Source organism: Cervus canadensis, chromosome 25, assembly GCF_019320065.1.
Source record: "Cervus canadensis isolate Bull #8, Minnesota chromosome 25, ASM1932006v1, whole genome shotgun sequence".
Classification (NCBI taxonomy): domain Eukaryota; kingdom Metazoa; phylum Chordata; class Mammalia; order Artiodactyla; family Cervidae; genus Cervus; species Cervus canadensis.
In genome coordinates, this window is record NC_057410.1 from 20,852,541 (window position 1) to 20,879,133 (window position 26,593).

Here is a 26,593-nt window from a genome sequence, read left to right on the forward strand (position 1 = left end):
AATTTTATTTTCCTTACCTACTTCTTCTAAGACACCATGGAAAGAAAATGAAGCCTCTGATGTCTCCCAGTAGTATATATTTGTTGCACAGTTATACAACTTCAGAAAGTCCAAAAATTTTAGAGTTAGATCTGTATTTGCCCCTCTTTTCTGTGTTTTTCCCACAAGAGAAAAGCTTTGCTACATACAGATGGCTACAATTTAAACATTCCCTCCAATTTCTTTATGAGGCAGCTCAGACAGTGAGTGTTTACTTAAAATCTGACTTTTACTTGTCTGATGCCTGTGAAATTAATTAACATCAATCCCAGAAAGTTTTAGAAACAAGACTGAGCCCGCAACTTTCCACAACATATCTGGCCTTTTCCCAACTTTGCCCTCCAACTTCACTAATTTGCTGACCAAAATAACAAAAGTAATAGTCATTAAATAGGTAGGTTCTCTCCTACTCAACAGTTTCCTGCTTGGTCAATGATTCACAGAGTCAACACTCATTTTTCTCCATTAGTCTCTGAAACAGATTCTAATTTGGAAGTGTGTTATCAAAGAACAACTTAAATTACACTATTTTTGCCAGAAATGCAGCTCAGTTATTAAAAAGTGGACCCATAGCAGCAAAGGGATGAAATGGACTATGAGATGCTTTGTTGTAGAGGGAGGTCTATGATAAGGATAATGAAATTTCTGCAGCAACTTGAAACAAATTGACCTCTGCATCATAGTCAGTGTTTTCAAGGTGAGTGGCAATAAATACACATCTATTCTGTGTTTTCATCCCCTTTATAGGTCTGATTTTTTGGAAATTCCCATACTTCATCTTCACACTCCAACTCAAGTGCTTATAACCAGTTCATTTCAACCTCAAATAACTCTTAATTTTTACCCATAATTGCCTATGAAAATCATAATTTATAAAACAATGTCCTATATTTGCAGGATTATTGTTCATCATAGAAATTAGTGATGGACTTCAAGAAGGATTTGGTAAGGGTTATGGTAAAAGCAAATTACATTTGAGTTTGAAGTGTTAAAAGTCCAATTAAAATGAGCTCCAATTTCTGAACCTTGAATTTTAAGTTAAAGAAATTTGGTAAAGTCATGCCTATGTGTTTTCTTTTAGAATAATAATAAAACAGAAGTGTCCTAAAACCCCCAACAAGTCCAAGTGTGGATTCTTTGGTCTCAAATTTGGGTGAAACAATTCCACTTTTGAGACACCTCAAAGCATCTCTCCCTTTTACTTGGGGGTATGATGTTTCTTCTCCTGTAAGAAAAATCTCTGTTTTCTCTTAAAGGGCAAAATCAGAAAGCCTAGAGTCACAGTGCTTTTCTAAGATGTTTGAATTATCTACTAAGTATCCTATATAAATTCACTCTGAACATCAGAGGATAGGCAGTATAAACAAAAGCAGTAATATTAATATATATTAACCCAACTTTTGAAAATGTCTCAGAAGGAAGAACAAATACATGAATGACAGTACCATAAAATAAGCTGCCTCTCAGTATTACCCATACACTTAAATAAATCTGTATTTATAGTATAACTAGCAATTTCATGAAATGTAGAAAGAAATACCAAAGCATATCAGTGAACGACATGTCCTCCTCCAAAATCAACAGGCTCTCTGGAAACATCCAGGTTCAACATTCAGTTACTAGGAGCATGCCTCTCATTGGTAGCACACAGCAACCATTTTTTTTTTTTTTTAAAATCTGTCAGTCTCCAGGAAGAGCTCTGCTCAGTTACAAGTATATGTCAACACACACAACTCAAAGTGAGGATGTTCAGCTACCAATTACTGCTGGAAATTTAAATTAGTTCTAAAAATATAGGTTATGTTCTGCTCTGAAATACTTAATCTATTTGGCACTTTTTCTGGGACATTTAATGGTCCACCAGCACAATGTGTTAGACTATAAGAACACAGAATTAGACACACTGTTTGCCTAGGGGACTCTCCATTTAAATAGACAAGCAAAAAGATTAAAAACTAAACACCATGTATGGAAGAAATAAAGTGGATCACTTTATTAAGAAAGAATGTTTATATGACACAAATGAACCTATCTATCTATGAAACAGAAACAGACTCAAAGATGGAAAGAACAGACTCAAAGGGTGCCAGGGCAGTGGGGAGGAAGGAGGAATGCACTGGGAGTTTGGGGTTAGCAGACACAAACTATTATATACAGAATGGATAAACAACAAGGTCCGACTGTATAACACAGGGAACTATATCCACACCTTGTGATAAACCATAATGGAAAGGATATTAAAAGAATGTACATATGCTTAACTGAATCACTTAGACGTATAGCAGAATTAACACAGCAGTGTAAATCAACTGTATTTCAATTTTTAAAAAGAAGGAATATTTATAAGAGAGATACACAATGCAGAGGACAGCAGTAAATGACGAGATATCACTCAGTAGCAGACTTCAGAGTATTAGGACAATCCAAGATGCTTTTTAAAACGGAACTGTTTTGAAGAGAGAGTTACAGATTGTCAGAGAGATGAAAAAGAAGATGTCCTGGATACCCGTGGTTACAATAAAAAGAAAAGTTAATTAAAAGAGAAAAGGTAATAATTCACATTCATTTGAAACTAAAGTAACATTAGAAATCATTTAGTCTAGTCCCCAACCCTCCCCCATTGAAATATTTTCCTTGATACAGGTCATTTAATCTCTATTTGAGTATTATTAGAAGCATGTTTATTGGATGGATGAACAGATGGATGGATGGACAAATACTGCTTAAAATAAGTCTCTTAATTTTTGAATTTAAATGTTAAAAATGTTTTCCTTATGTCAACTCAAAATTTGTCTCTTCCTAACTTTCTTTGCAGATCCTAGTTTTGTCCTCGATAACAGTTCTGTCCAGTATAAGAAGTATGAAAGCCACAAATGTGTCACATAAATAAATTTAAGTTTCTATTAGCTGCACTAAAAAAGTAAAAGAAACACATCATTTTAATTTTAATAATATATCTATTTAATCAAAATATTATTTCAACATATAATCAATATTAAAATATTGAGATTTTATAGATTGCCTTCAGAACTCAAAGTATATTTTGATACTTCCACTGCATCTCAGTCTGTAACAGACACATTTCAAGTACTTATGAGCCACAAGTGGCCAGTGTCTGCTCTACTGGACAGCTTAGACAATGGTTCACAAATTTGCCTGAACATTAGAATCACAGGAAGCTTTTTGAAAACGTAGATTCCTAGGATTCAACCCCAGAGATACAAACTTAGTTTAGGAAAGTCTGAGAGTACTTCTAACAAGGTAATTAATTAACACTGATCATCAGACTAATACTTAGGAATCACTGCTCTGGAACAGTACAAAATAAATCTCAGATCTCCCATTTATGACTAGCCTTCAAATATCTAAAATATAGGTCATATCTACACTGTCTTTTATTCTCCAGGCTAAAATTTTGCTCCAGAACAGCACAAAATAAATCTAAGTCCTCCCTTACATGACAACCCTTCAAATATCTAAAATACAGGGTCACATCTACAGTTTTTTATTCTCCGGCTAAAATTCCCAAGCTCTTTCATCTGCTCCTCATCTGACATGGCTTCCAAACCTCTCCACTCTCTGGTCGCTGTCCTCTCGGTAGGACTCCAGTTTGGCTGATTTACAGCAGTGGAGGAGTACCACAGCACAGATAACCCAAATCAATCCTGTCTTGGAAATCTTTCTTAGTGCATTCATATGAATATGAGTGTCTCTGCTAAATGGTGAATTCACAACATATTAAACTAAAACTGTAAACTCGCATTGTCAAGAAGTATTCATGATGGTCAGCTTCTTCACCACGCTGCTGTTTTCCCTGTGGCACACTTCATCTTGGGATGGAGAAGAGCCATCTCAGAATAATTCAGATCTAAGTTAAGCAGAACTCGCTTTTTCAATTCATCTCAAACCTCTTGCCTTTTCTTATGACTGGAGAATGAAGTGTTTTGATTTAGTAGAACAGCTCTTCAGCCTTCTTTAAAGTTACATAAATATAAAACATAAAAACATCACACAAAAACAACCAGATCTGTCATGACCAAATGGACTCAATTCAACGCTCCAAATATTCACTTACTGATGGTTTACTGAGCACATCGTGTTTGCCACCACAACAGGCCAAGAGGCCACAAGAAGGAACGAGGTAGAGTTCCAAGCCTCAGTAAATTGCAGACTAGTCAGCAAAACAAGGAGACTCATGTGACAAATATTTATGGAGTTCCTACTATATGGTAGACACTTGACTGATCTATTAGTGAATAAAACATTCCCAAAACCCAGCTCTTATGAAGCTTACTCTTTAGAGGGAAGAGGGAGAATAAACAATTAATATGATAATTGAATTATTCATCATTCTAGATGATAAATGTTATGAAAACTAACAGATCTGACTAAAATATATCAAGAATACTTATGGGGTATAAGACAAGTTGAAATTTTACTCAGCATTCAGAGTAGGCCTCATTAACAAATTGATAGTTGATAAAATATTTGAAAAAAGAGGGAAAACATGTAGATATCCGGGAGAATAGGATTCCAGGCAGAATAAACAGCCAGTGCAAAGGCCCTGAGTCACGAGAGTGCCAGGCCTGTTTAAGGAACATCAAGGAGGCCAGCAGAGTTAAAGCCAAGAGCAAGGGGGAGAACAGCAGGCCAGAGAGTAACGGGGCAGGGTAGGAGTGTTCATGCAGGTCTTTGCAGGGCATAATAAGAACTTTATCTTTGAGTGAAGTAGAGAACTATTAAATGTTTGGAGTAAAGCAGTGACGTGATGTGAATTATGTTCTGAAAGGATCATTCTAGCAACTGTGTTGAAAACCGACTAAAAGGGAGCAAGAGTGTAAACGGGAAGACCACTTAGGAGGCTACTACAATCACCCAGGTGAGAGAAGGCGATGGTGTGGACCAGGGAAGTAGCAGCAAGGAAAATAGAAGTGGGGTGAGTTTTTATATTAAGGAAAAAACCTAGCTATAATACAGTGAGGTGGTTGTTTTAGTAGAGAAAGCTAAGACAGCACAGAAGAAACAACAGTTTCACCAAAAGAAAAGATTAGTAGCTTAGCTGAGTCCTGAAAAATATGTAAAAGTTCACCAGGAAAAAGAAAGAGGAAGAACCATCCAGAGAAGGGAACTGGCAGAGTTGTTAGTGACCAGGAAAAATATAGGGCATGATCCTTCCCCTGGGGAACTTATTGTCTCAACAGGGAAACAAGACAGTAAATTACTTAAGATCAGAGTCCCAGTGACACTGGAATGAAAATTAGCAGAGAGATTATGAAGAGAAACAATCATGCCAACAAGATATGTTCAAGAGAAGTCAAAGATGTAGCTGGGAATGTAGGGAAAGGGACTCTAATCCATAAAGGACCCACAGGGCCAGCCAAGGGTCCTGCCAACACTACACTGGCCCTGCAGCCACCATTCAAGGTTCCGCAAAACCTTATCCTCTATCACCAGCTCCCACCAACAGACGAAATTTGTACTTTGCCAAGGAAGGCCAAGGTTACCCAGACAGAGACAGATTAAAAAACTGGGTGGTTTCTCAGAACTTCTAATGCTTCTCTCCACTATATTGTGACTCAAAATCTATATACGACTCAGTTCAGTTCAAGTCAGTCACTCAGTTGTGTCCAACTCTCTGAGACCCCAAGGACTGCAGCATGCCAGGCTTCCCTGTCCATCACCAACTCCCGGAGCCTACTCAAACTCATGTCCATCGCGTCAATGATGCCATCCAACCATCTCATCCTCCGTATATATGAGACTCAAAATCTAAGCTAGACTTTAACACACTTAAAAAGCAATGTGTGTTGGGGTGACTATCGAGGAACTATATTCTGAATCTTCTTTTGTTGATTTACTCTATGCCCCACCCCCACTTCTGAAAAGTGTACAACAGGGCAGATTATACTCCTTCCCTACAAATGGACCCATTGTTTTCATCTTTCTACCCAAATCAGCATGTCCTCTTCACCCCCAATAAACCCCAAACAGAAAAAATAGAACAGGAGCTGCTGCAGGGCCAGTTTCTCCCCCACTCCAGTTTACCTTCACCTTTATCCCCACATCACACGGCAAGTCACCTTACCTTCGTTCCTACACAAAACCCAGCTTTCCTACCAGGGAGCCCCTAAAACAATCCAAGGGAGATTGCCCTGCTGCTAAGCTGATTCCAAAATAAAAGCAATATATGAGTACTGAATGTTTGGTAAATGCCATGCACAGCTTTATTGATATAGTTTACACATCAACTCTAAGAAATAGTACCGTCATTATCTCAATTGAAGTAGAGATAAGTAGCAAGTTAAAGTTTACACTAGTAACAAAGGAACCAAGATTTGAAATTGAGATATCTAGCTCTGGAGTCTATGTTCCTGACTACTAAAAACTACTACAGCATATCAATATGAACTTGGAATTGCCTCCACAATTTCTTCCCTTTGCTAGACAAGCAAAGTGTGACCTTCTGAGCACTGATTGGTTGTCTTCCTTCTAAATTTTTCCTTTGAAGGGAGAGCCACGTGGTTGTCTGGACTCCCTATCCCTTCCCAGAATGAAGACTGTCAGGAGGGTTCCCATCAAGAACAACTCAGCAAATACTTGTCCAAGTGCCCATGTCCAGCTCCTGGCAGCAGCCTTAATGAGAAAGGGAAGAGTAGTGCTTTTCTTCCCATCAGCTCTCTCGCTAATTCTTTTTAATTACGGTAGTCGACATATGAGTTTCAATAAATGTGATGCAAAAGTTACCACAACAAAAATATCCCCCAATAAGCCATTTGCTTATAAAATGTTCCCCATATGATTGGCACCTATCTCTTCAATGTCAATTCTAAACTGAAGCCTAGCAAAAGATGAAAAGTTTTATAAAGTCAGTAAAAACAATGTAAGAGACATGCTTACATGACTCAAAGGCACTAGCTTTGGATGATCTGACACAGATAGATAAATTTTTAACATGAAAAATAAAAATTTGACCAAAATGATAAATACCTCAAACTAAAAGATTTCTCATTAGAAGGTTAAGAGACAGTCCTTAGGTATTTTTGCAAAAATAAGCAAACAAACAAAACACACAAAAACCCAACACTTGACTTTATTCTATTTGTTCTTATAATTGGCTCATAGTTAAATGATTATCTACCTGTCATCAACTATAGACTAGGACAAATAATTTTCAGAGTTCTACCTTCTTTATGCTACAGTTCCAAATTTTCTTTTTCACTATTTACAATTAAATTTTAGTTCCTGCTTTACCTCCTGTACTAATTTATATAGACATCTTTCTTCCTCTACTATACTTTATGACTTCTTTATACATAGTAGCAGTGAAATAAATATTTGTTCAGTTGAATTAATGAATTAATTAAGTGAAAATCAATAGGAGACATATCACACCTTAATAAGGCCTTAATATCTATTACCTAAGTTATCAGTGACCATATTGACAGATGATTATTTGAATTACAGACAGAAAATAACCCCCAAAAAATAGGTGTCTGCAAGAATGGGGTCTGGAACCAGCACGACGTGAAGGAGCCAGTGGGAGATGGAATAAAGCCAAAAAAAATGCCCTCCACTTCAGCTATTTTTGAAGATGCACGCCACAAGCCTGGTGGCCCTGTGGTTAGGGCTCCATGCTCCCATTGCAGAGGCATGGGATCAATCCCTGGCCAGGGAACTAGGATCCCATAAGCCGTGTGGACTGTAGCCCACCAGGATCCTCTGCCACAGGGATTCTGGCTCAGCCAAAAAAAAAGAAAAGATCATTGACCTGTCAAAGTCTGTCAAGATGGCTCCAGCTCCTCCCAAGTTAGCATCCTACAGAGATCCCTGGCACTTTTGATAGGAAACTCTAGTTATTCTTGTAGTCCATAGTTCTGTGGACCGCACTCTCACAGTCTCACCGGGGGCCAAACACCATGCTAAGTGCTATCCATTCTACTTCCAAAATATGCATGCTTTCTATTTTCCCTCTCAACCTCTGGATTAACCTGTTGTGGAGAGGAAGGATATATTTTTGAAAAAGAAAAAAAAAAAAAACCCATCACTTGATTTTACTGTTTGTTCTGAGAATGAACTCATAATTAAATGATGGAGAGAATCCCTTAAAGACTAATAATTTAGTATAAAGACTCTGACTTTATATTTAAACTTTTAAGTCCCAAACAACTAAGTTAACTTTAATTGGCTACTTCAAATTTCCAGTCATTGCACAAATATATTATCATGACTAGATGAAGGCAGGCCCAAAAAGTTTAATTCAGTTACAAAATAAATGTTTAACATATACATCACTTTCCTATTGCTGCTGTAACAAATCCCCACAAATCTAATGGCTAAATCAATGCAAATTTATTATGTCACAGTTTTAGAGGTTCAGAAGTCCAAAATGAATCTCACTAGGCTAAAACCGAGGTGTCTGTGAGGCTATGTTCCTCCTGGAGGTTCTAGGGGAAAATCCATTTCCTTGCTTTTTGTAGCTTCTAGAAACTGCCCACATTCCTCGGCTTATGGCCACATTCCAACTTCAAAGTCAGCAATGGTCAATCAAGTCTTTCTCACATTGCATCACACTGACTGTTCTACCTCCCTCCTCCATATTTAAAAGAGCGTCATGGCCGTGGCCCAGGGTACTGTCCTGGGGGGAACCACCTCTAGGACCCAGAGGGCAACCCCCTGAGTGGTTACATGAGGCTCACCCAGATAATCCAGGAAAATGCCCATATCTTACAGTCCACTGATTATGAACCTTCATTCCTTTGGCAACCTTAATCCCTCCATGTAACACAACATATTCACATGTTCTAAGGATCTAGTACATAGACAGTTGGAGGATCATTATCCAGCCTACCACCATCTGTCCTTTAGAAGGATAACCTGTCCATCCCTAATGAAACCACATTTACTCTATCCCCAAATCCCCAAAAGACTCAGTCAAGCCTTTAGAATATCAACTCAAAGTTTAAAATCTGGTCTAAATCTTACCAATTCAAAAGCTCCAAATCTCACCATCTAAATCAGGTGAAAATGAGGCTTTGAATATTATCCATTCTGAGACACAATTCCTATCATCTGTGAAACTGCGAAACTCAAGAAACAAGTTATCTCCTCCCAAAATTCAGTGGTGGGATAGACATGGGATAAGTTATTGACATCCCAATTCAAAAAGGGAGAAAATGCAAGTTAAAAAATTTAGACACCAGACCCATGCAATTTTGAAATCCAGCCAGGTAAACTGCATCCAGTTTCAAGGTCTGAGAATAATCCTCTGGGCTATAAGTTTTGTCTTTGGGGTCTCGCTTCTGCCCATGAAAGGTAGCACGTGTTTACAGCTGAGCAGTTTAATCAGCCTATATTTAGTTGTAGAATTTAGGGGGTCCAACAACCTTCTTTCATTACATCCTCTCACTTCCCCTTTCAGGCCTGGAGTGTTATTGCTGGTATGATCTTCTTAAGAACCTTTTGTGTCTCCCATATATGTCATTGAGATTTACTCCAACAGACAAGAGGTTCCTCCACAAATACCTCTTGGATAGATTCATCTCTATTATGGGCTTCCTCTGAGATGTGTGAGGGAATTCATGTCACATGTTCACTTTCTTTAAAGAGCCCTCTTTGGAACTGAATACTCTGGCTTTACTTCTGAGGCACTACCAAGATGTTTTTAGGTCACACCATCAGCTTTTTTTCCAAAAAAGGCTTTCCTGCCAGCAAATCTCCTAATTTCAGCATATTTTGCAATCTGGATAGGCGAAGAATTTCTCAGATGTAAAGTTCTGGTTCCTTTTTGCTTAACAATTCTTCCCTCAATCTATCTTTCTCCTTTCACATTTTACTACAAGCAGTAAGAGAAAGCCAGGCTGCACCTCTGCATATATATTATCTCAGCTAAATATCTAAATTCGTGTTTACAAGTTTGACTTTCCACATAACAGCAGGGCAGAATTCAGCTCAGATTTCGGCCACTATCTAACAAGGATATCCTTCCCTCTAGTTTTCAGTAACGTGTTCCTGGTCTCTGAGCCCTCACTAGCATTGCCTCTATTGCCCATATCTCTACAAACAGTCTGTTCATGACAGGTCAGGTGTTCTCTGAGATGATTTAGGCTTTCTCTACCATGTTCTTCCATCTTTTTCTGAGCCCTCACTAGTAGAACCACCAACATCCCTACTTCTACGAACAGTCTATTCAAGGGTATCTAGCCTTTGCTTTTATCATGCTTCTCAAAATTCTTCCAGCATGTGCCTATTGCACAATTTCAAAGCCACTTCCACGGTTTTATTTCTTCCAGCATCTCCCACTTCCATTTATCAAAACCTGTGTTAGTTTCCTATTGCTGCTGTAGCAAATCACCACAAACTTAGTGGCTTAAATCAACACCAATTCATTATCTCACATTTCTGGAGGTCAGAAGTCCAAATGGAATCTTACTGGACTAACATCAAGGTGTCAGCTGTGCCATATTCCTTCTGGACACAATGAATGAAAATCTGCTTTCTTACATTTTCCAAATTCTGGAGACTGCCTACATTCCTTTGCTCGTGGCCCACTTTTATCTTCAAAGCTAGCAATGTCCAGGTCTAGTCATTCTTCTTTGCCTCACTCTGACACTGGCTATTCTAGCTTCTACTTTCCCATTTAAAGGACCTGTGTGATTACACGAGGCCTACCTAAATCATCCAAGAAAATTTCCTTATCTTAAGAGCAACTGATTTGCAACCTTAATTCCCCCTTGACAAGTAACACAATATATAATCAGGTTCCTAGGATATGAACATCTCTGAGAGATTATTAACCCTGCCACAATATATATTGCATAATGATAAACTTTCAATTCTTCTGTATAAGTATGATGTACCATGTAACCTGATCCATGCTATCTTCATCTGCTTCATTTCATATCACAATGCTTAGGTTTCCACCACTCTGGGCAAATGCACTATGCTCATTTGAGGAAAAGATCTTTGCTCACGCTGTTTCCTTTGCCCGTGTTAGTCCTTCTTTCTGAATCCCCACAGCTCCTCTTCCCCACACTACTCTTAGGTATCCTTTGGCTATCAGCTTAAGTGATTCTTCTTCAAAGAGCTTCCCTGATCCTGCAACTCCCTAAACAAGATGTAGATTCTCTTACATCCTTAGTTTTTCTTCATATCATTTATCTTAATAGTGATTAAATTATTATCTGTGTAATTGTTTGTTTAATGACACTTTGAAGGCATTATGAAAGTTCTAACTTCATTTGTTATATGCCTAATACCTAGCAGAACAGTAACTGCACAAAAAAATTCTTCATAACAACATTAATTTTATAATTGAGGGTACTGAAGCTCATAGAAATTAACTTTATGACAGAAACACAAATAATGAAATTCCACTTGTTCTATCTCTCAGCCACTGTGCTGTTCTATTCTAATGGGGCACCAATGGTCACTGTAAGTCCACAGATACTCTCCGATCTTCACTGAAGGTCAGATATTCACTGCCACTCACTTTCCTTATGCAGTTGCTACTGCCTCATCAAGCCAATGACCCACCACCAAATGTCCAATTTCATTCTTATTTTCAAATACTGTCATAAGGATAGACTTGGGAATTCTTTTTTCCTTTAAAATATTAAAGTTCTTTAAAAATAATTACTAAAAAATTTATTTTTCAAATTACCAAATCAGGGGGGAAATATGCTTTTATCTTATCTACTTCTCTTGTGGAGATTAATAGTATTATAAAAATCTGTGGACACCCCAGAAGAAATTTTATTAAACCAAAGAGGAAATGATCTAGTTTGGGAACACAGCCAGGGCAAATATTAAAACCAAAGATCTGAAAGTCATGCTAGAAAGTCCTAGAACTATGCTTCTGTACACTCTTATTCTTGGTCTCTTGTGCACAAAGAGGGAAGAACATTACTGTGATCATTATCTTGAAGAATACTCCCTCGACTTTAAACAAGGTTGGTAGAATTTTATCTATAATTGTACTAGCCCTCAACATTTCAGAATACTTCAGCATCCAGTCCTCCATTTGTTAAAAACATATTTTTGTGGCTTAGTCAGATTACAGCTAGAAATACATGGAAGATCTTGATACAGATTCTAAATTGTTGCCTGTTCACTTGTTTCTTTTGAAAATTATTATCATTGGCACAGATCAAAAGCCACATGTATCAATGGGTGATCTAAATTAGTATCTTATTACTTCAATTTCCAAAACAATTATAAACTAAATATCAACAACAAAACAACTTTTGTATAAACATCAGATATAACTGTGAAACACATTTCTCTTTGTTTTGTTATATATATAATAAGTATTATTATTAAATAATAGTAGATTCATATTGCATGATAATTTACAAAAAAGTATTTAGATTTGAAAAGTACCAAATTACAAGCATCTTAAAAACCAATAAAGGGAAGAATGAAGTAACCAAAATATTAAATGAGCGAAAGTCATTGGGAAATAATATGCTAAGATTTCTTTAAAGACAAGAGACAAAAGACAATATGACTACAGAACAAAACTGATGGTTCGAAAATCTCTCCCATCTATTTAGAACATATCTGACAGCACAAACTTACTTATCTGCTAGGTTTATGTGAAATCTGAGAGCATCTCACAGGTTTTATAATGTGTTACTATCCCTGCTGTGACATTTTACAAACTATACAAAAATATCTGCAGCACCCTCAATTCACTATAAAACAAATTCATAAATTCTTTAGAGGTTGAAAGCTTTTGTCTTTCTAAAACTCATGAAATCCCAGTGAAGCAACAGGAGTCAGAACTGACTTCTTAACAACAGTTTCCACATTCTAATTGCAGAGAACAGAACTTTCCAAGGTAATACAGAACTATCAAGCAGGCTCAAACACCCACCTGCTGTCAATTTTAAATTCTCAATCTGAGAATAAGAGAAATCATTAGAGCATAATAAACACAATAGTAACATAAGCCTACTCAGAACACGTGCATGTGTGCAAGCTCACTCACTCAGTCCTGTCAGACTCTTTGCAACCTCATGGCCTGTAGCCCGCCAGTCTCCTCTGTCTGTGGAATTTTCCAGGCAAATATACTGGAGTGGGTTGCCATTTCCCACTCCAGGAGATCTTCCCCACCCAGGGATCAAACCCATAGCAGGCAGATCCTTTCCCACTGTGCTACCTGGAAAGCCCCCACCCAGCAGAAAAAACTTGCTGATTGATTGGCTATATGAAATAAGGTTGATAACTAGACAAGAAATAAAACTTTGCATCTCCAAATCTCTTAAAACCTTGCTTCTTGGGCATTTAATCTTTCTAAATATTGGTCTTGATACCAACACAGAAACAAAAGCAGTTCATCAGTGTGCACGGATACATAGTAACTATGGACAACTCATTCGCAACACAATGCCTATCTTGAACAACTGACAATTTTAATAAAAATGAACACTAAACATTTCTTTTTAAAATTAACCAGAAAAAGATATAGATGCCTTCTATTTCCAAGAAATTGTCTAGCATTAGAACATAAAATGCGCAGTCCTGAAGGTTTCTATTTGTGACAGCTCAGACACTCTTCAGAGAAAGCCAAGAAGAACACCAATATAATTTAAAGGATCTTTGGAAATTTTAAGGACACTTCAATGCCATTTATTTATTAGGAGCTTTAGCTTCCATAAAGCTTTCCGGTTACTCAGTTTGGCAGTCCTGAAATAATTCTGTTTCCAGTTCACAGGGATTGAAAAATCACAGGTTGAAAAGAAAAAGAAAAAGGAAAAGAAAAAAAAAAAGGAGTTTAACCCTAATGACACCTTTATTCCACTCTGTGAATTTTGCTGACAGTCTAATCTTATTTCCTTTATTAGATTTGGTCATTGTTTTTAAAGGATTCAATATCAAAGTCACACACACACACTCCCCACCAAAGAAAAAAAAAAGACCTTTAAGTAAATAAAATATTATCACAAATATCTGTCATTATAAAAACATTTAGTGGGTGCACCATAATTAAAAGAGAAAATTACATTTAACGTATTGTAAGAGTAAACTTGTTTTAAATAAATGCAACACAGGTCAGTTTCCTCCTTTTCCAACTGTAAGCTTTGGTGTTACTGTCCATGGTGACACATACTGGCTATATTGAGCAACAACACCTCTACAGCAACACTCAAGTTTTATTTTATGCCTATTTCTTGGTGGTAATTTTGCTGAAGTTTTATTTTGCATATCCAACTCTTTATTAATTATGAGTTGCCATTTTTTGAAGGCACAGCACCAAAATCACAAAAGAAAAATCTGGGAGGGGTCGGTCCATCACATATGTTAAACCACAAAGTCCATTACTTTTTTGCCTTCATCTGTATTTCACCATATGGGAAACTACTCTTTCTGTATGTGTTTAGCTACCTTTTAGAATAGTCATGTTACAGCATCTCCCCAAAACCAAGAAACCTTCAAAAGTGTTGGTGAATCAACACTGAAGCCTTGATTCATTGGAGTTTGCTTCTGACTACCTAACGCAGGTAAATTTAAATGCAGACACGTGCATAGCCAGTTCATTGACTTCAACAAAAACGTTTTAAAATCCTGAGTACACAATTAACGGTGAGACAAAGAATACTGTAAAAGAATATTATTTCTTTTCTCTTGTTATCGATGGAGAAGAATCGTTATCTTTCAATGAGGAATCTTAAATATATTGTTTGTGACATACAGTGCTTAAAACTATTGAAATATTTAATTTTCCCACAAAGCTACCCACATAAAGAAATTCGTCCACAACTGAGCACCATTGTACCTGAAACTTTCAGAGAGCAATGTTTTAACTAAGATTAAGCTACCCTATTTCCTTCCTAAATCAATTTCACCCAGATGAGGTGTTTGTTATAATTCATTGTTCCCCAGACTCCAGAATCAACCATCTGCCATCGGAGTTTCTGCACAGTAATTAAGGAACTATCCATTAGACTGGCAAGAGTACAAAGTAAGGAAGAGGAGGGGGCGGGAGAAGTGTGAAACAAGCACCTTAAAAAGAGGTGGAAGATATGTGTATTTCACACTAACCCCTCCTCGTCTCAGCTCAGATACTGTCATCCATGAGGCAGAACAGAAGTTAGGAGGAGAGGCCAGGCCAGCTCCTCCCGGGGTTATCCGAACTGAAACCGCGCTGGGGACTAAGCAGGCTCCTCATACCTTGAAAGAGAAAGGCTTTCGTCCCATTGTGCAGCCCGGGGACCTGGCGCACTCCGATCGTGGACTCCCCAAGTTCTAACTCCGTTAAGACGTCAATCTGCAGGGAGGGGTCCACACCAATACCCCAAACTGGTGGGAGTGGGGAAGGGAGGAGAAAAGAAATAAAAAGCTCTATCAGAATGCAAGCCTCTTCTTTCAGGGCAGCAAAGAACAGCGTCTTCGAGACAGTATTGGAAACTGACGAAGAGAGGCGACTCCCTCCGCCGCCGCCGCCGCGGAGAGCCTTACCTGAGATCAGCAGCCCAGCTTTAAATAGCGGAGCACCCAGTCCCATTTCCGTGACCTACTTTAAAACCCTGATCGGTGCAAAGTTCCCCTCGGCCCTCAGACCCTAGACCTGGGTTGTGACCCGCCCTGCGGTCTCCAAGACAAGCATAGGGACCAAAAAAAAAAAAAAATCCAAATCCAAACCCACCCCCGACTCCAAGCTTCCCACTCCAGACCTACTTCAGGTGGAGGGAAAGCGAGGCGTCCCCAGGCAGCTGGGGCTGCCCCGAGGTGGGAGCCATCCCCTCTCCCGCCCCAGCTCTGCGGCCACTCACCTGCTCCGAGACCGAAGAGCAAACAGAACGTTCTCAGTAAGACCCGAGACTCCATGGTGCCGATCTGCTCAGTCCATCGTCTCCCTCTTTAAAAATAAAAATCGAAGAGGTTCTTGGAATCAAGCGGGAAAAAAAATATTGTTTGTCTTTCCTGCCACTGGCTTGGATTTACTGATTAGTAAGATTAGTATGATTTGGTTGCTAAGAAAAAAAAGGGAGGACCCCCCGAGGCACGTGAAGAACTTAGACCCTCCAATGCGCACATCATTCCCACACGCAGAGCCCAGGCGGCGGGCGCTGGTTGGGACGGGGCCCGGAGGGAGGGGTCGGCCTCCCCGGGGGCTGCTCCGCCGGGAAATTAGCTCTTGGGCCGAATCAAAGCTGCCGAAGGAGCACACTCCCGGAGGAAAGGAGGCCCCCCCAAGAAAGCCGGGTCTGGGGCGGCCCCGCACCCGCCCGTCTTCCCCGCCGCCCGAACCTGTTGTAAAGGCAGAGACAATGGAGAGAGCGCCGGGAGACGCGCGGAGAGACTGCTCCTGGGCGAGGGAGGGGCGGGTCGGGGAGGCGGGGAGAGGAGGAGAAGGGAGGGAGTCCGAGGGCGAGGCCCGGCGCCCCGCGTCCCTCTCCCACGCGGGCTTCTCGGTCCCCGAACCCCGTCCAGCGGACCCCGGAGCCGCGACAGCCTCCGCCGCGTCCTCCCTCTCTCGCCGATCCCGGCTACGCTCAGCTCCTTCGGGATCGAAAGATCTTATTTCAAGGTGCTAAGTTGATGGGCGGTCTTTGCTCTCACCCCTCAATTTTGGGCGCGTGTCTAGAAAGACAGACGGGGAAAGAGAAAGGACCACCCAACTGCAGAAGGCGAGGCTAGCTGGAGACGCGCTCGCCCGCCCTTTAGGCAAAGAAGGGAAGCGCAGCCCCGCGGACGAGCGAGGGGAATCCCTCTCGGAGGCTTGCGGAGGAAGACTACTAAGGCAGCTGGACTCCCGCGGTGGGGCTGGAAGTAGGTAGAAACGGGCGGAGACTGGTGGCGAGCCTGGGAAGCCCTGGGAGCTCCGGGGGAGAGGTTCCCTGCCCGGGGCGGGGCGCTGGAGAGCTTCCCCGCGCGGAGAGAGCAGGGGCGAACTTAGCCGGGAACTGCTGGACAGCTCCGGGACCTCGCGCGCCCCCTGCCAAACACAGCGCCCACAGGCTCCGGTTCCCCAGGACAAGCACACAGCATGAGGCACGGGCAGCAAAGCAGGGTGCTTGCCTATGCCAAAAAGAAGAGAAAAATGATAGATCGATAGGTAGATAGAGGTTCCTTTAAATTTTGAGGTAAATTTTGAATAATGACATTGAAGTCCCATACTGAGGAAGTTGCAAAAGCGATTAAAATGCTAATCTATACAAAAACGTCAATTGAGTTTCTTCATTTTCCATCCAAACAAGTAGACTCTGAATTCTCGAAAGGAGCCTACACAGTTAGTTACCAAAATACCTACTGGGTAGAGTCTGAGGTTTCAGCAGGGCAATACATACTCTATTATACTATAATAGGAGGAGGGCACAGCAAGCCACTGCAGTATTCTTGCCTGGAGAATTCTATAGACAGAAGAGCCTGGTGGGTTACAGTCCGTGGGGTCGCACAGAGTTGGACGTGACTGAAGCAACTTAGTAGCATACTATAACAAGATGAGTGGGACATATTTAGCTCTGTCCTTGGAATTTTTAAGGGAAAAATATCAGAATCTGGAAGTTTTTCCAAAATAAGTCTAAATGATCTTTCCTTATCAGTTTTTCTATTTGATTCTATTTCTAATTTTGTAAACTTTTGAGAAGTAGATCTGTACTTAAATGTGATGAAGTATTGTTTTATGTAACTTCACAAACTTGCAAAACTACACAAAATGAAATTAATGTAACTGAATTGAATTAATTCAAAGGAAATTATTCATCAGGAAATTAAACATTTTTCTATAGCAGTACTACCAAAGTAATGAATTTTAACAAGTATTTACAAAAGTGACAATAAAAACTGAAAGATAAAATCAGAGGAAAAAATAAATATACATATACACACATATTTAGAGGAACCAGAGATCAAATTGCCAACATCTGTTGGATCATCAAAAAAGCAAGAGAGTTCCAGAAAAACATCTATTTCTGCTTTATTGACTATGCCAACGCCTTTGACTGTGTGGATGATAATAAACTGTGAAAAATTCTGAAGGAGATGGGAATACCAGACCAGCTGACCTGCCTCTTGAGAAACCTGTATGCAGCTCAGGAAGCAACAGTTAGAACTGGACATGGAACAACAGACTGGTTCCAAATAGGAAAAGGAGTACATCAAGGCTGTATATTGTCACCCTGCTTATTTAACTTATATGCAGAGTACATCATGAGAAATGCAGGGCTGGAAGAAGCACAAGCTGGAATCAAGATTGCCAAGAGAAAGATCAATAACCTCACATATGCAGATGACACCACCATTATGGCAGAAAGTGAAGAAGAACTAAAAAACCTCTTGATGAATGTGAAAGAGGAGAATGAAAAAGTTGGGTTAAAGCTCAACATTCAGAAAACTAAGATCATGGCATCCGGTCCCATCACTTCATGGCATATAGACAGGGAAACAGTGGAAACAGTGGCTGATTTTAATTTTCTGGGCTCCAAAGTCACTGCAGATGGTGACTGCAGCCATGAAATTAAAAGACGCTTACTCCTTGGAAGGAAAGTTATGACCAACCTAGACAGCATATTAAAAAGCAGAGACATTACTTTGTCAACAAAGGTCCATCTAGTCAAGGCTTTGGTTTTTCGAGCAGCCATGTATGGATGTGAGAGTTGGACTATAAAGAAAGCTGAGCACCAAAAAATTGATGCTTTTAAACTGTGGTATTGGAGAAGACTCTTGGGAGTCCCTTGGACTGCAAGGAGATCCAACCAGTCCATCCTAAAGCAGATCAGTCCTGGGTGTTCATTGGAAGGACTGATGTTGAAGTTGAAACTCCAATAATTTGGCCACCTGACGTGGATAGCTGACTCATTTGAAAAGACACTGATGCTGGCAAAGATTGAGGGCAGGAGGAAAAGGGGATGACAGAGGATGAGATGGTTAGATGGCATCACTGACTCAATGGACATGGTTTGGGTAGACTCTGGCAGTTGGTGAGGGACAGGGAGGCCTGGAGTGCTGCAGTTCATGGGGTCGTAAAGAGTCAGACATGACTGAGCAACTGAACTAAACTGAACACACACACAAAGGAACACAATATTGCCAATACCTTGATTTTAGCCCAGTGAAATCCATTTTAGACTTCTAAACTACAGAAATGTAAGATACTAAATTTCTGTTGCTTTAATCACTAAATTTGTGATTTGCTTCAGCATTCAGAGAAAACTAATATAAATACTAACCACATAAAGTTCAGTCACAAGGTAGCCTCTACAAACCCTGTATTCATAAACACATCTCAAAGCTAAATAGAATTTCCAAGAATATTTTATTCACAGATGAACTTTAAATTAAAAAAGAAAGAAAAAATTCCCAGATGCCAGGGAAAAACAGAGAAAGCTGAAAACTGGCTGAAAAAGAACTGACTCAGGCGATGATTAGCAGAGGGTAGGACACGGGGTTTCAGACGCAGTAGGGACCTCAAGACAATGGAGTAGAACTCTGTCATCCACATGAGAACTAGAATCAATGAACCATGGCCAAAGCCAGAAGAGGTAAAGACGATACTGATCCTTTCAATAAGAATAGGGAGATTTGAAGTATTTTATTGTACATATATATATATACACACATATTTTGCATATAGACCCAAGAACAAGAAGGTTTGCCAACTGCATATGACCGTAGATGGAGAACAAAGTCATCTATCAGTTCAGTTCAGTACAGTTGCTCAGTCATGTCTGACTCTTTGTGACCCCATGGACTGCAGGATGCCAGACTTCCCTGTCCATCACCAACTCCCAGAGCTTGCTCAAACTCATGTCTATCGAGTCAGTAGTAGTACCCAACCATCTCTTCCTCTGTCATCCCCTTCTCCTCCTGCCTTCAATCTTTCCCAGCATCAGGGTCTTTTCAAATGAATCAGTTCTTCGCATCAGGTGGCCAAAGTTACAGTTTCAGCTTCAGCATCAGTCCTTCCAATAAATATTCAGGACTGATTTCCTTCAGGATGGACTGGTTGGAGCTCCTTGCAGTTCATGGAACTCTCAAGAGTCTCCTCTGACACCACAATTCAAAAGCATCAATTCTTTGACGCTCAGCTTTCTTTATAGTCCAACTCTCACATCCATACATGACTACGAGAAAAACGACTAGACGAACCTTTGTCAGTAATGTCTCTGCTTTTTACCATGCTGTCTAGGTTTGTCATAGATTTTCTTCCAAGGAGTAAGAATCTTTTAATTTCATGGCTACAGTCTTCAGGCAGTGATTTTGGAGCCCAAGAAAATAAAGTCAGTCACTGTTTCTGTTGTTTCCCCATCTATTTGCCACAAAGTGATGGGACTGGATGCCATGATCTTCATTTTTTGAATGTTGAGTTTTAAGCCAGCTTTCTCACACTCCTCTTTCACATTCATCAAGAGGCTCTTTAGCTCCTCTTCACTTTCTGCCATAAGGTTGGTGTCATCTGCATATGTGAGGTTATGGATATTTCTCCTGGCAATCTTGATTCCAGCTTGTGTTTCATCCAGTCCAGCATTTCACATGATGTACTCTCCATATAAGTTAAATAAGAAAGGTGACAATATACTTGTAAATTGACATAGCCTTGACATTTCCTTTCCCAATTTGGAACCAGTCCATTGTTCCATGTCCAGTTCTAACTATAAAACATGTCAAATCTCAAGCCTTGACATGAGCACTAAAATTACATCTTCACTAGTATAAGAAATTCTAAAATCAAAAATTAGAATAAAACCCCCAGCATATCCTGAAGAAGCAAATGTAAGAATTCTATTAGGGGAGCTTCCACAAATTCTGGCATATAAGAGAAAAAATTCTAATGAAGATATAAGCACAAAATAATAACAATTAATAAATTGCACTGAAGTAAAATACCATGAAAATCAGTCAGGAGGCAAACACATGTGAAAAAAGAGAATTAGTATCTCATGGACTCAGTGTATCGAAAAAGCATAATCAATAGTACTAAAAAATATATTTTAAATGATTAGAGTTTTTTTAGGCATAGAAAAAAATAATGAAGGTGCAGAAGTATATGAGGTATTATTAGGCAGATTTCAAAGGAAACCAAATAGAACTTCTAGAAATAAAGTGAAAGTGTCAATTGTTCAATCATGTCCAACTCTTTGTGACCTCATGGACTGTAATCTCCCAAGTTCCTCTGTCCATGAAATTCTCTAGGCAAGAATACTGGAGTGGGTAGCTGTTCCCTTCTCCAAGGGATCTTCCCGACCAAGGGATCAAACTCAGGTCTCCAGCACTGCAGGGCATTCTTTACCATCTGAGCCCCCAGGGAAGCCCTCTAGAAATAAACATATATTTTAAAAATTACATTTTTAAAAGCATTGGCTACAAAAAGCAGCAGATAAAATAAAGATGGAAATTAGGAGGAAAACGTAGGAATAAAAAATGAGATCTGAAGATATTATTGAAAATCTGGCAAGAATGATAAGGAGATGGAAAACATGAAGAATGTTATGATTAGAAGATCCAACACACAATTACTCAGAGACGTAAAATAAGAGACTATAGAAAATGAAAGTAGATGGTGTCACTGGAAATATGTAAACAAATAAGAGTGAAAAGCTTTGAAGAATTAAAGTAGGCATGAGAATCTAACCCTGGGTGAGATGGAAAAAGCACACCTCACCCTTTCTCTCCCACGAATGATACCAAACCTGGTGTGGCTGGAGTATTTGAATGCATAGAGTATATGAGGACTCTGAAAATTGGGCAGTAGCAGGCAAGCTGAGAAAGAAGACCAGAGTTTGAAGTACCACCACAGTGGCAGTGAGTACTTCTAAGAAATATACCATCACTCAAGTCACAGACTGCCTCTGGGTGATACACACATGAGAAAACTGAATATACTATAACGTCTTTGAAATCTCTCCAAGAAGGCTAGTCAAAACTCACAGTCTAAATCTGACAAGGCCAATTGCCTGCTCTAAAGAAAAAAAAAAAAAGTGACGTGCTCTATAGTACTTAAAATTCATAGTACTTAACAATATTCAAATGTTCAGGATATAATCTGAAATTATTTGGCATATGAAAAATGAGGAAAACTTCAACTTACATGGGAAAAATAAAATCAACATTTACCAATGCCAAGATGACATAGATGTTGGAATTATCTGAAAAAGACATTTAAAAAGCTATTTTAAAATACTCCATAAAATAAAGGCAAACAAATGAAAAGATAGAAAGTGGCAGCAAATAAATAGAAGAGATTAAAAAAGAACAAAGTGGAAATTTTAGAACTGGAAAGTATTAAACCAAAATTTAAAAACTCATTAGAATGGGCTCAGTAACAGAATGAAGATGACAGAGGAAAGAGTCAGTGAGCTTAAATACAGATCAGATGAAATGATCCAATCAGAATAACAGAAATAAGTGTTTTTGTTTGGTTGATTTTTGGTTTTGCTTTTGTTTTGTTTGTTTGCATTTAAGTGAAAATAGAATATAGAAACAGGAACCTGAGACAAAATAACCTTAATGTTATCAGGGTCCCAGAAGAAGGGAAAGAGTTGAATAGCCAAAAAAAAGAAAAAAAGGAATATTTCAAGAAATAATGGCCTAACACTTCTTGAATTTGCAAAAAGGCATAAACAAGAGATTCAGGGAGCAGGGTGAATTCCAAATGGGATAAATGCAAAGGAACCCATGGCTAATCATATCATAATCAAACTGCTGAAAACAATAGAAATACAAAACCATCACAAAGAAAAAATTTTGAAAGCAACAAGAGAAAAATGACATATTACTTACAAGGAAGCAACAATTTGAATGAATGCAGGCTTCTCATCAGAAACCATGCAGGCCAGAAAGAAGGGAATAACATATTTTAAAGTGTGCAAAGAATTCTATATCTGGTGAAAATATCCTTCAGGAATAAAATCGAAGGGAAAGCATTCTCAGCCTAAGAAAATCTATAAGAACTGATTGCCAACAAACCTGTTCTAAGAGAGTGCTAAAGGAAGTCCTTCAGACAGAAAGAAATGATAATAGAAAGATAACTGGCATATCAGGAAAGAAGAAATAGCAATAGAAATGGTAAATATCTGGGTAAATATAACAGATTATTCTTCTCTTCAATCTTATAAAATATATTTGATGGTGTTATTAGTTTTCTACTGCTGCTATAGCAAATTACCACAAACTAGTGCCTTGAAATAATACAATTATGATCTTACAGTACAGTAGATCATAAATCTAACACTAGTCACCAGGCTAAGTTCAAAGCATTGACAAGGCTCTGTCCCTTTCTACAAGAGAATCCATTTCTGCATCTTTCAACTTTTAGAGAGTCTCTGCATTCCTTGACTCATTGGCCTCTTCGCCTATCCTCAAAGCCAGAAACAGTGGGCTAAGTCCTTCACACAGTACATTCTCTCTGATTCTGACTACAATTCAGAAAGGTCCTTAATTTCTAAATATTTAATATGATGACACTGGGGCTATTTCATAATCTAAGATAATTTTTCACATGAAGGCTCTATCACATGCACAAAGTTCCCTTTCCATATTCCTGGATTTCAGTGATTAGAGCCTGGACATCCTTGGGAAGTCATTCTTCTGGCTACTATAATGACTGAAAGAAAAATTTTAAAGTTCTCCAAAGTGATTTCAGTGTGCGTATATTTAATATGCAAGACAATCACAACATAAAAAGATGAAGAAAAAGGGACCAATACGGTGGAAAAGTCTCTATATTTCAACTGAAGTGGTAACATAAGTCTAAGTTGACACTGAAAAGGTAAGTATGAATAATGTATTCTCCAGAACACTGAAAGCTCAGCTGGTAAAGAATCTGCCTGCAATGCAGGAAACCTGGATTCCATCCCTGGGTTGGGAAGATCCACTGGAGAAGGGAATGGTTACACACTTCAGTATTCTAGCCTGGAGAATTCCATGGACTGTATAGTCCATAGGGTCACAAAGAGTCGGACACAACTGAGCGACTTTCACACTCATACATAAAAAGAGATATAGTTTAACGATATAAGATTTAAAAATGAAATATTAAAAACATTCAGATAACTTGAAAGAAGACAGGGAAAGGATTAAGTGAAGAACAGATAAATGAAGCAACAAACAGAAAAGAAATAACCTAGAAAACCAAAATCCAAACATATACACGTTGCGCTAAATGGAAATGGACTAAAAGCACAACAATTAAAAGACCAAAATTGTCAAAATGGACTTGAAAAATGTGCCCCAACTATTGGCTGTTACAAGATACTTATTTCAAATATAATGTGGCAGATTTCAGGCAAAGTATTAAGAAAAGATATACAGATATTCATGTTTGATTCAAACACGAATCAAAAGACAGTTGGAGTGGCTATGTTAATATCAGAAAAACTACATCTAGAGCAAAGAAAATTACCAGAGGTAAAGAGATACATTACATAAAAGGAAAATGGCCAATTCACAAAGAAGACATAACAATCCTACATGTCTATGCACCTAGTAGCAAAACTTCAAATTGTGACAAAACTGAAGGAAGATCTAAGAAAATACACAATTTTATTCAGAAACTCCCCACATTCCACTCTCATAATCAATGAAAATCTCCCGTACCAGATAGTTTCATTGCCAAATCTCACCAAACACTTAAAGAAAAAAACAGCATCACGTAAACTTTCCAAAAAATAGAAGAGGAGGGAGTATTTCCCAACTCTTTTAATGAGATTCACATTACTCATACCAAAATCAGCCAAAGACAATACAAAACAAAAAGGAAACTAGAATATAGACACAAAATACAGCTTTTGAACATACAGAATATATCTTTTGAACATACATGTAAAATCCTCATAAAATATTGGTAAATCAAATCTGGCAAACTGTAAAAAAAATTATAAACTGCAATGAAATAGGGTTTATCCTAGGAATACAAGGTTAAGTCATGTATTTTAATCAATCAGTAAAATCTATCTCATTTACAATCTAAAGAAGACACATTATGTGGCCATATCAGTTTATGTAAAAAAAGCATTTGACAAAATTGAACGACTACTGATGATAAACTGAATAACTAACTGCAAAGTAAAAGTAGGAGGAACCTTCCTCAATACGGTAAAAGATATTTTAAAAGATTCAAAATTAACAAGGTAACATTAGGTTGAAGTTTCTAATCAATGCAGAGAGCCAAGAAATAAAAGTCACTCAGATTAGAAAGGAATAAATGATTTTTCCCTAGATGATTTTGTCATCTACATTTAAAAATTCACTACTAGAATTAGTGAGTTTAGCAGTGTTACCAGACCAACATGCAGAAATGAATTTTGTTTCTCTATGTTAGCAAGGAATAACTGAAAATATAAATTAAAAAGCTATACTATTTTATAATAGCATTAAAAATATAAAATATTCATGGAAAAATATGAATATACATAATATTTTATATTGAAGATGACAAAATTTTGCTGAATGAAATTAAAGAAGACCTAAATGGGTGAAAAGATTTATAATACTCATTAATTAGAAGAGTTAATATTTTTAAGGTATCAGTTATACTCATCTTTATCTACAGATTCAAGACAATCAAAATGTCAGTGGGCTTTTTGGTAGCAATTAACAATAGTTGTATATGAAATACTAGTCAGTCATAAAAAGAACAAAATAATGCCATTTGAAGCAACATGGATGAAACCAGAGATTATCAACTAAGTGAAGCAAATCAGAAAGAGAATGACAAATACAATATGATATCACTTATGTGTGGAATCTATAATATGACACAAATGAACCTATTTGTGAAATAGAAAAAGAATCACAAACATAGAGAAAAGACTGAGTGTTGCCAAGGGGAAGAGGATTGGGGAAAGGCCATAGTAGGAGGTTGTTGTTAGCAGATATGAGCTTTTATACAGAGAGTGGATAAGCAACAATGTCCTACTGTAAAGCACAAGGAACTATATTCAATGCCCAGTGATAAACCATGGAAAACAATATTAGAAAAAGAATGTATAAGTGTATATAGAAGAGGTGGCAAGAATACACAGTACTATACAAAAAGGACCTTAGTGACTCAGATAACAACAATGGTGTGGTAACTCACATAGAGCTAGACATCCTGGAGTGTGAAGTCCAGTGGGCTTTAGGAAGCATTACTATGAACTAAGCTGGTGGAGGTGACAGAATACCAGCTGAGCTATTTAAAATCCTAAAAGATGATGGTGTTAAAGTGCTACTCTCAATATGTCAGCAAATATGGAAAACTCAGCAGTGGTCACAGGACTATAAAGGGTCAGTTTTCATTCCAATCCCAAAGAAGATCAATGTCAAAGAATGTTCAAACTACCGCACAACTGCACTCATGCTACACCCTAACAAGGTTACGCTCAAAATCCTTCAAGCTAGGCTTCAGCATATATGAACCAAGTACACCCAGATGTACAAGCTGGGTTTATAAAAGGCAGAGGAACCAGAGATCAAATTGCCAACATTCATTGGAACACAGAGAAAGCAAGGGAATTCCAGAAAACATCTATTTCTGCTTCATTGACTATGCTAAAGCCTTTGACTGTGTGGATCACAACAAACTGTAGAAAACTGTTAGAGAGATAGGAGTGCCAGACCACCTTACCTGTCT

The 26,593-nt window shown here is 38.5% G+C and overlaps 1 protein-coding gene across 4 annotated transcripts in view; it reads right to left on the bottom strand.

The window, feature by feature from the left end:
• The window catches only part of NELL2 (neural EGFL like 2), a 438,955-nt gene that overhangs the window by 345,695 nt on the left and 66,667 nt on the right, over positions 1 to 26,593 (bottom strand). Inside the window, exons 1-3 of one of the 4 annotated variants that reach the window (XM_043447185.1) lie at positions 16,663 to 16,760; positions 15,813 to 15,898; positions 15,211 to 15,339 (exon numbers count right to left, since the gene is read on the bottom strand). In XM_043447185.1, the coding sequence (XP_043303120.1) occupies positions 15,211 to 15,339; positions 15,813 to 15,867 (184 nt within the window). In that variant the 5' untranslated portion in view covers positions 15,868 to 15,898; positions 16,663 to 16,760. Of the gene's footprint in view, positions 1 to 15,210; positions 15,340 to 15,812; positions 15,899 to 16,290; positions 16,451 to 16,602; positions 16,623 to 16,662; positions 16,761 to 26,593 lie in introns of those variants that run through there. The other 3 variants (XM_043447186.1, XM_043447183.1, XM_043447184.1) reach the window with 3 other exon arrangements.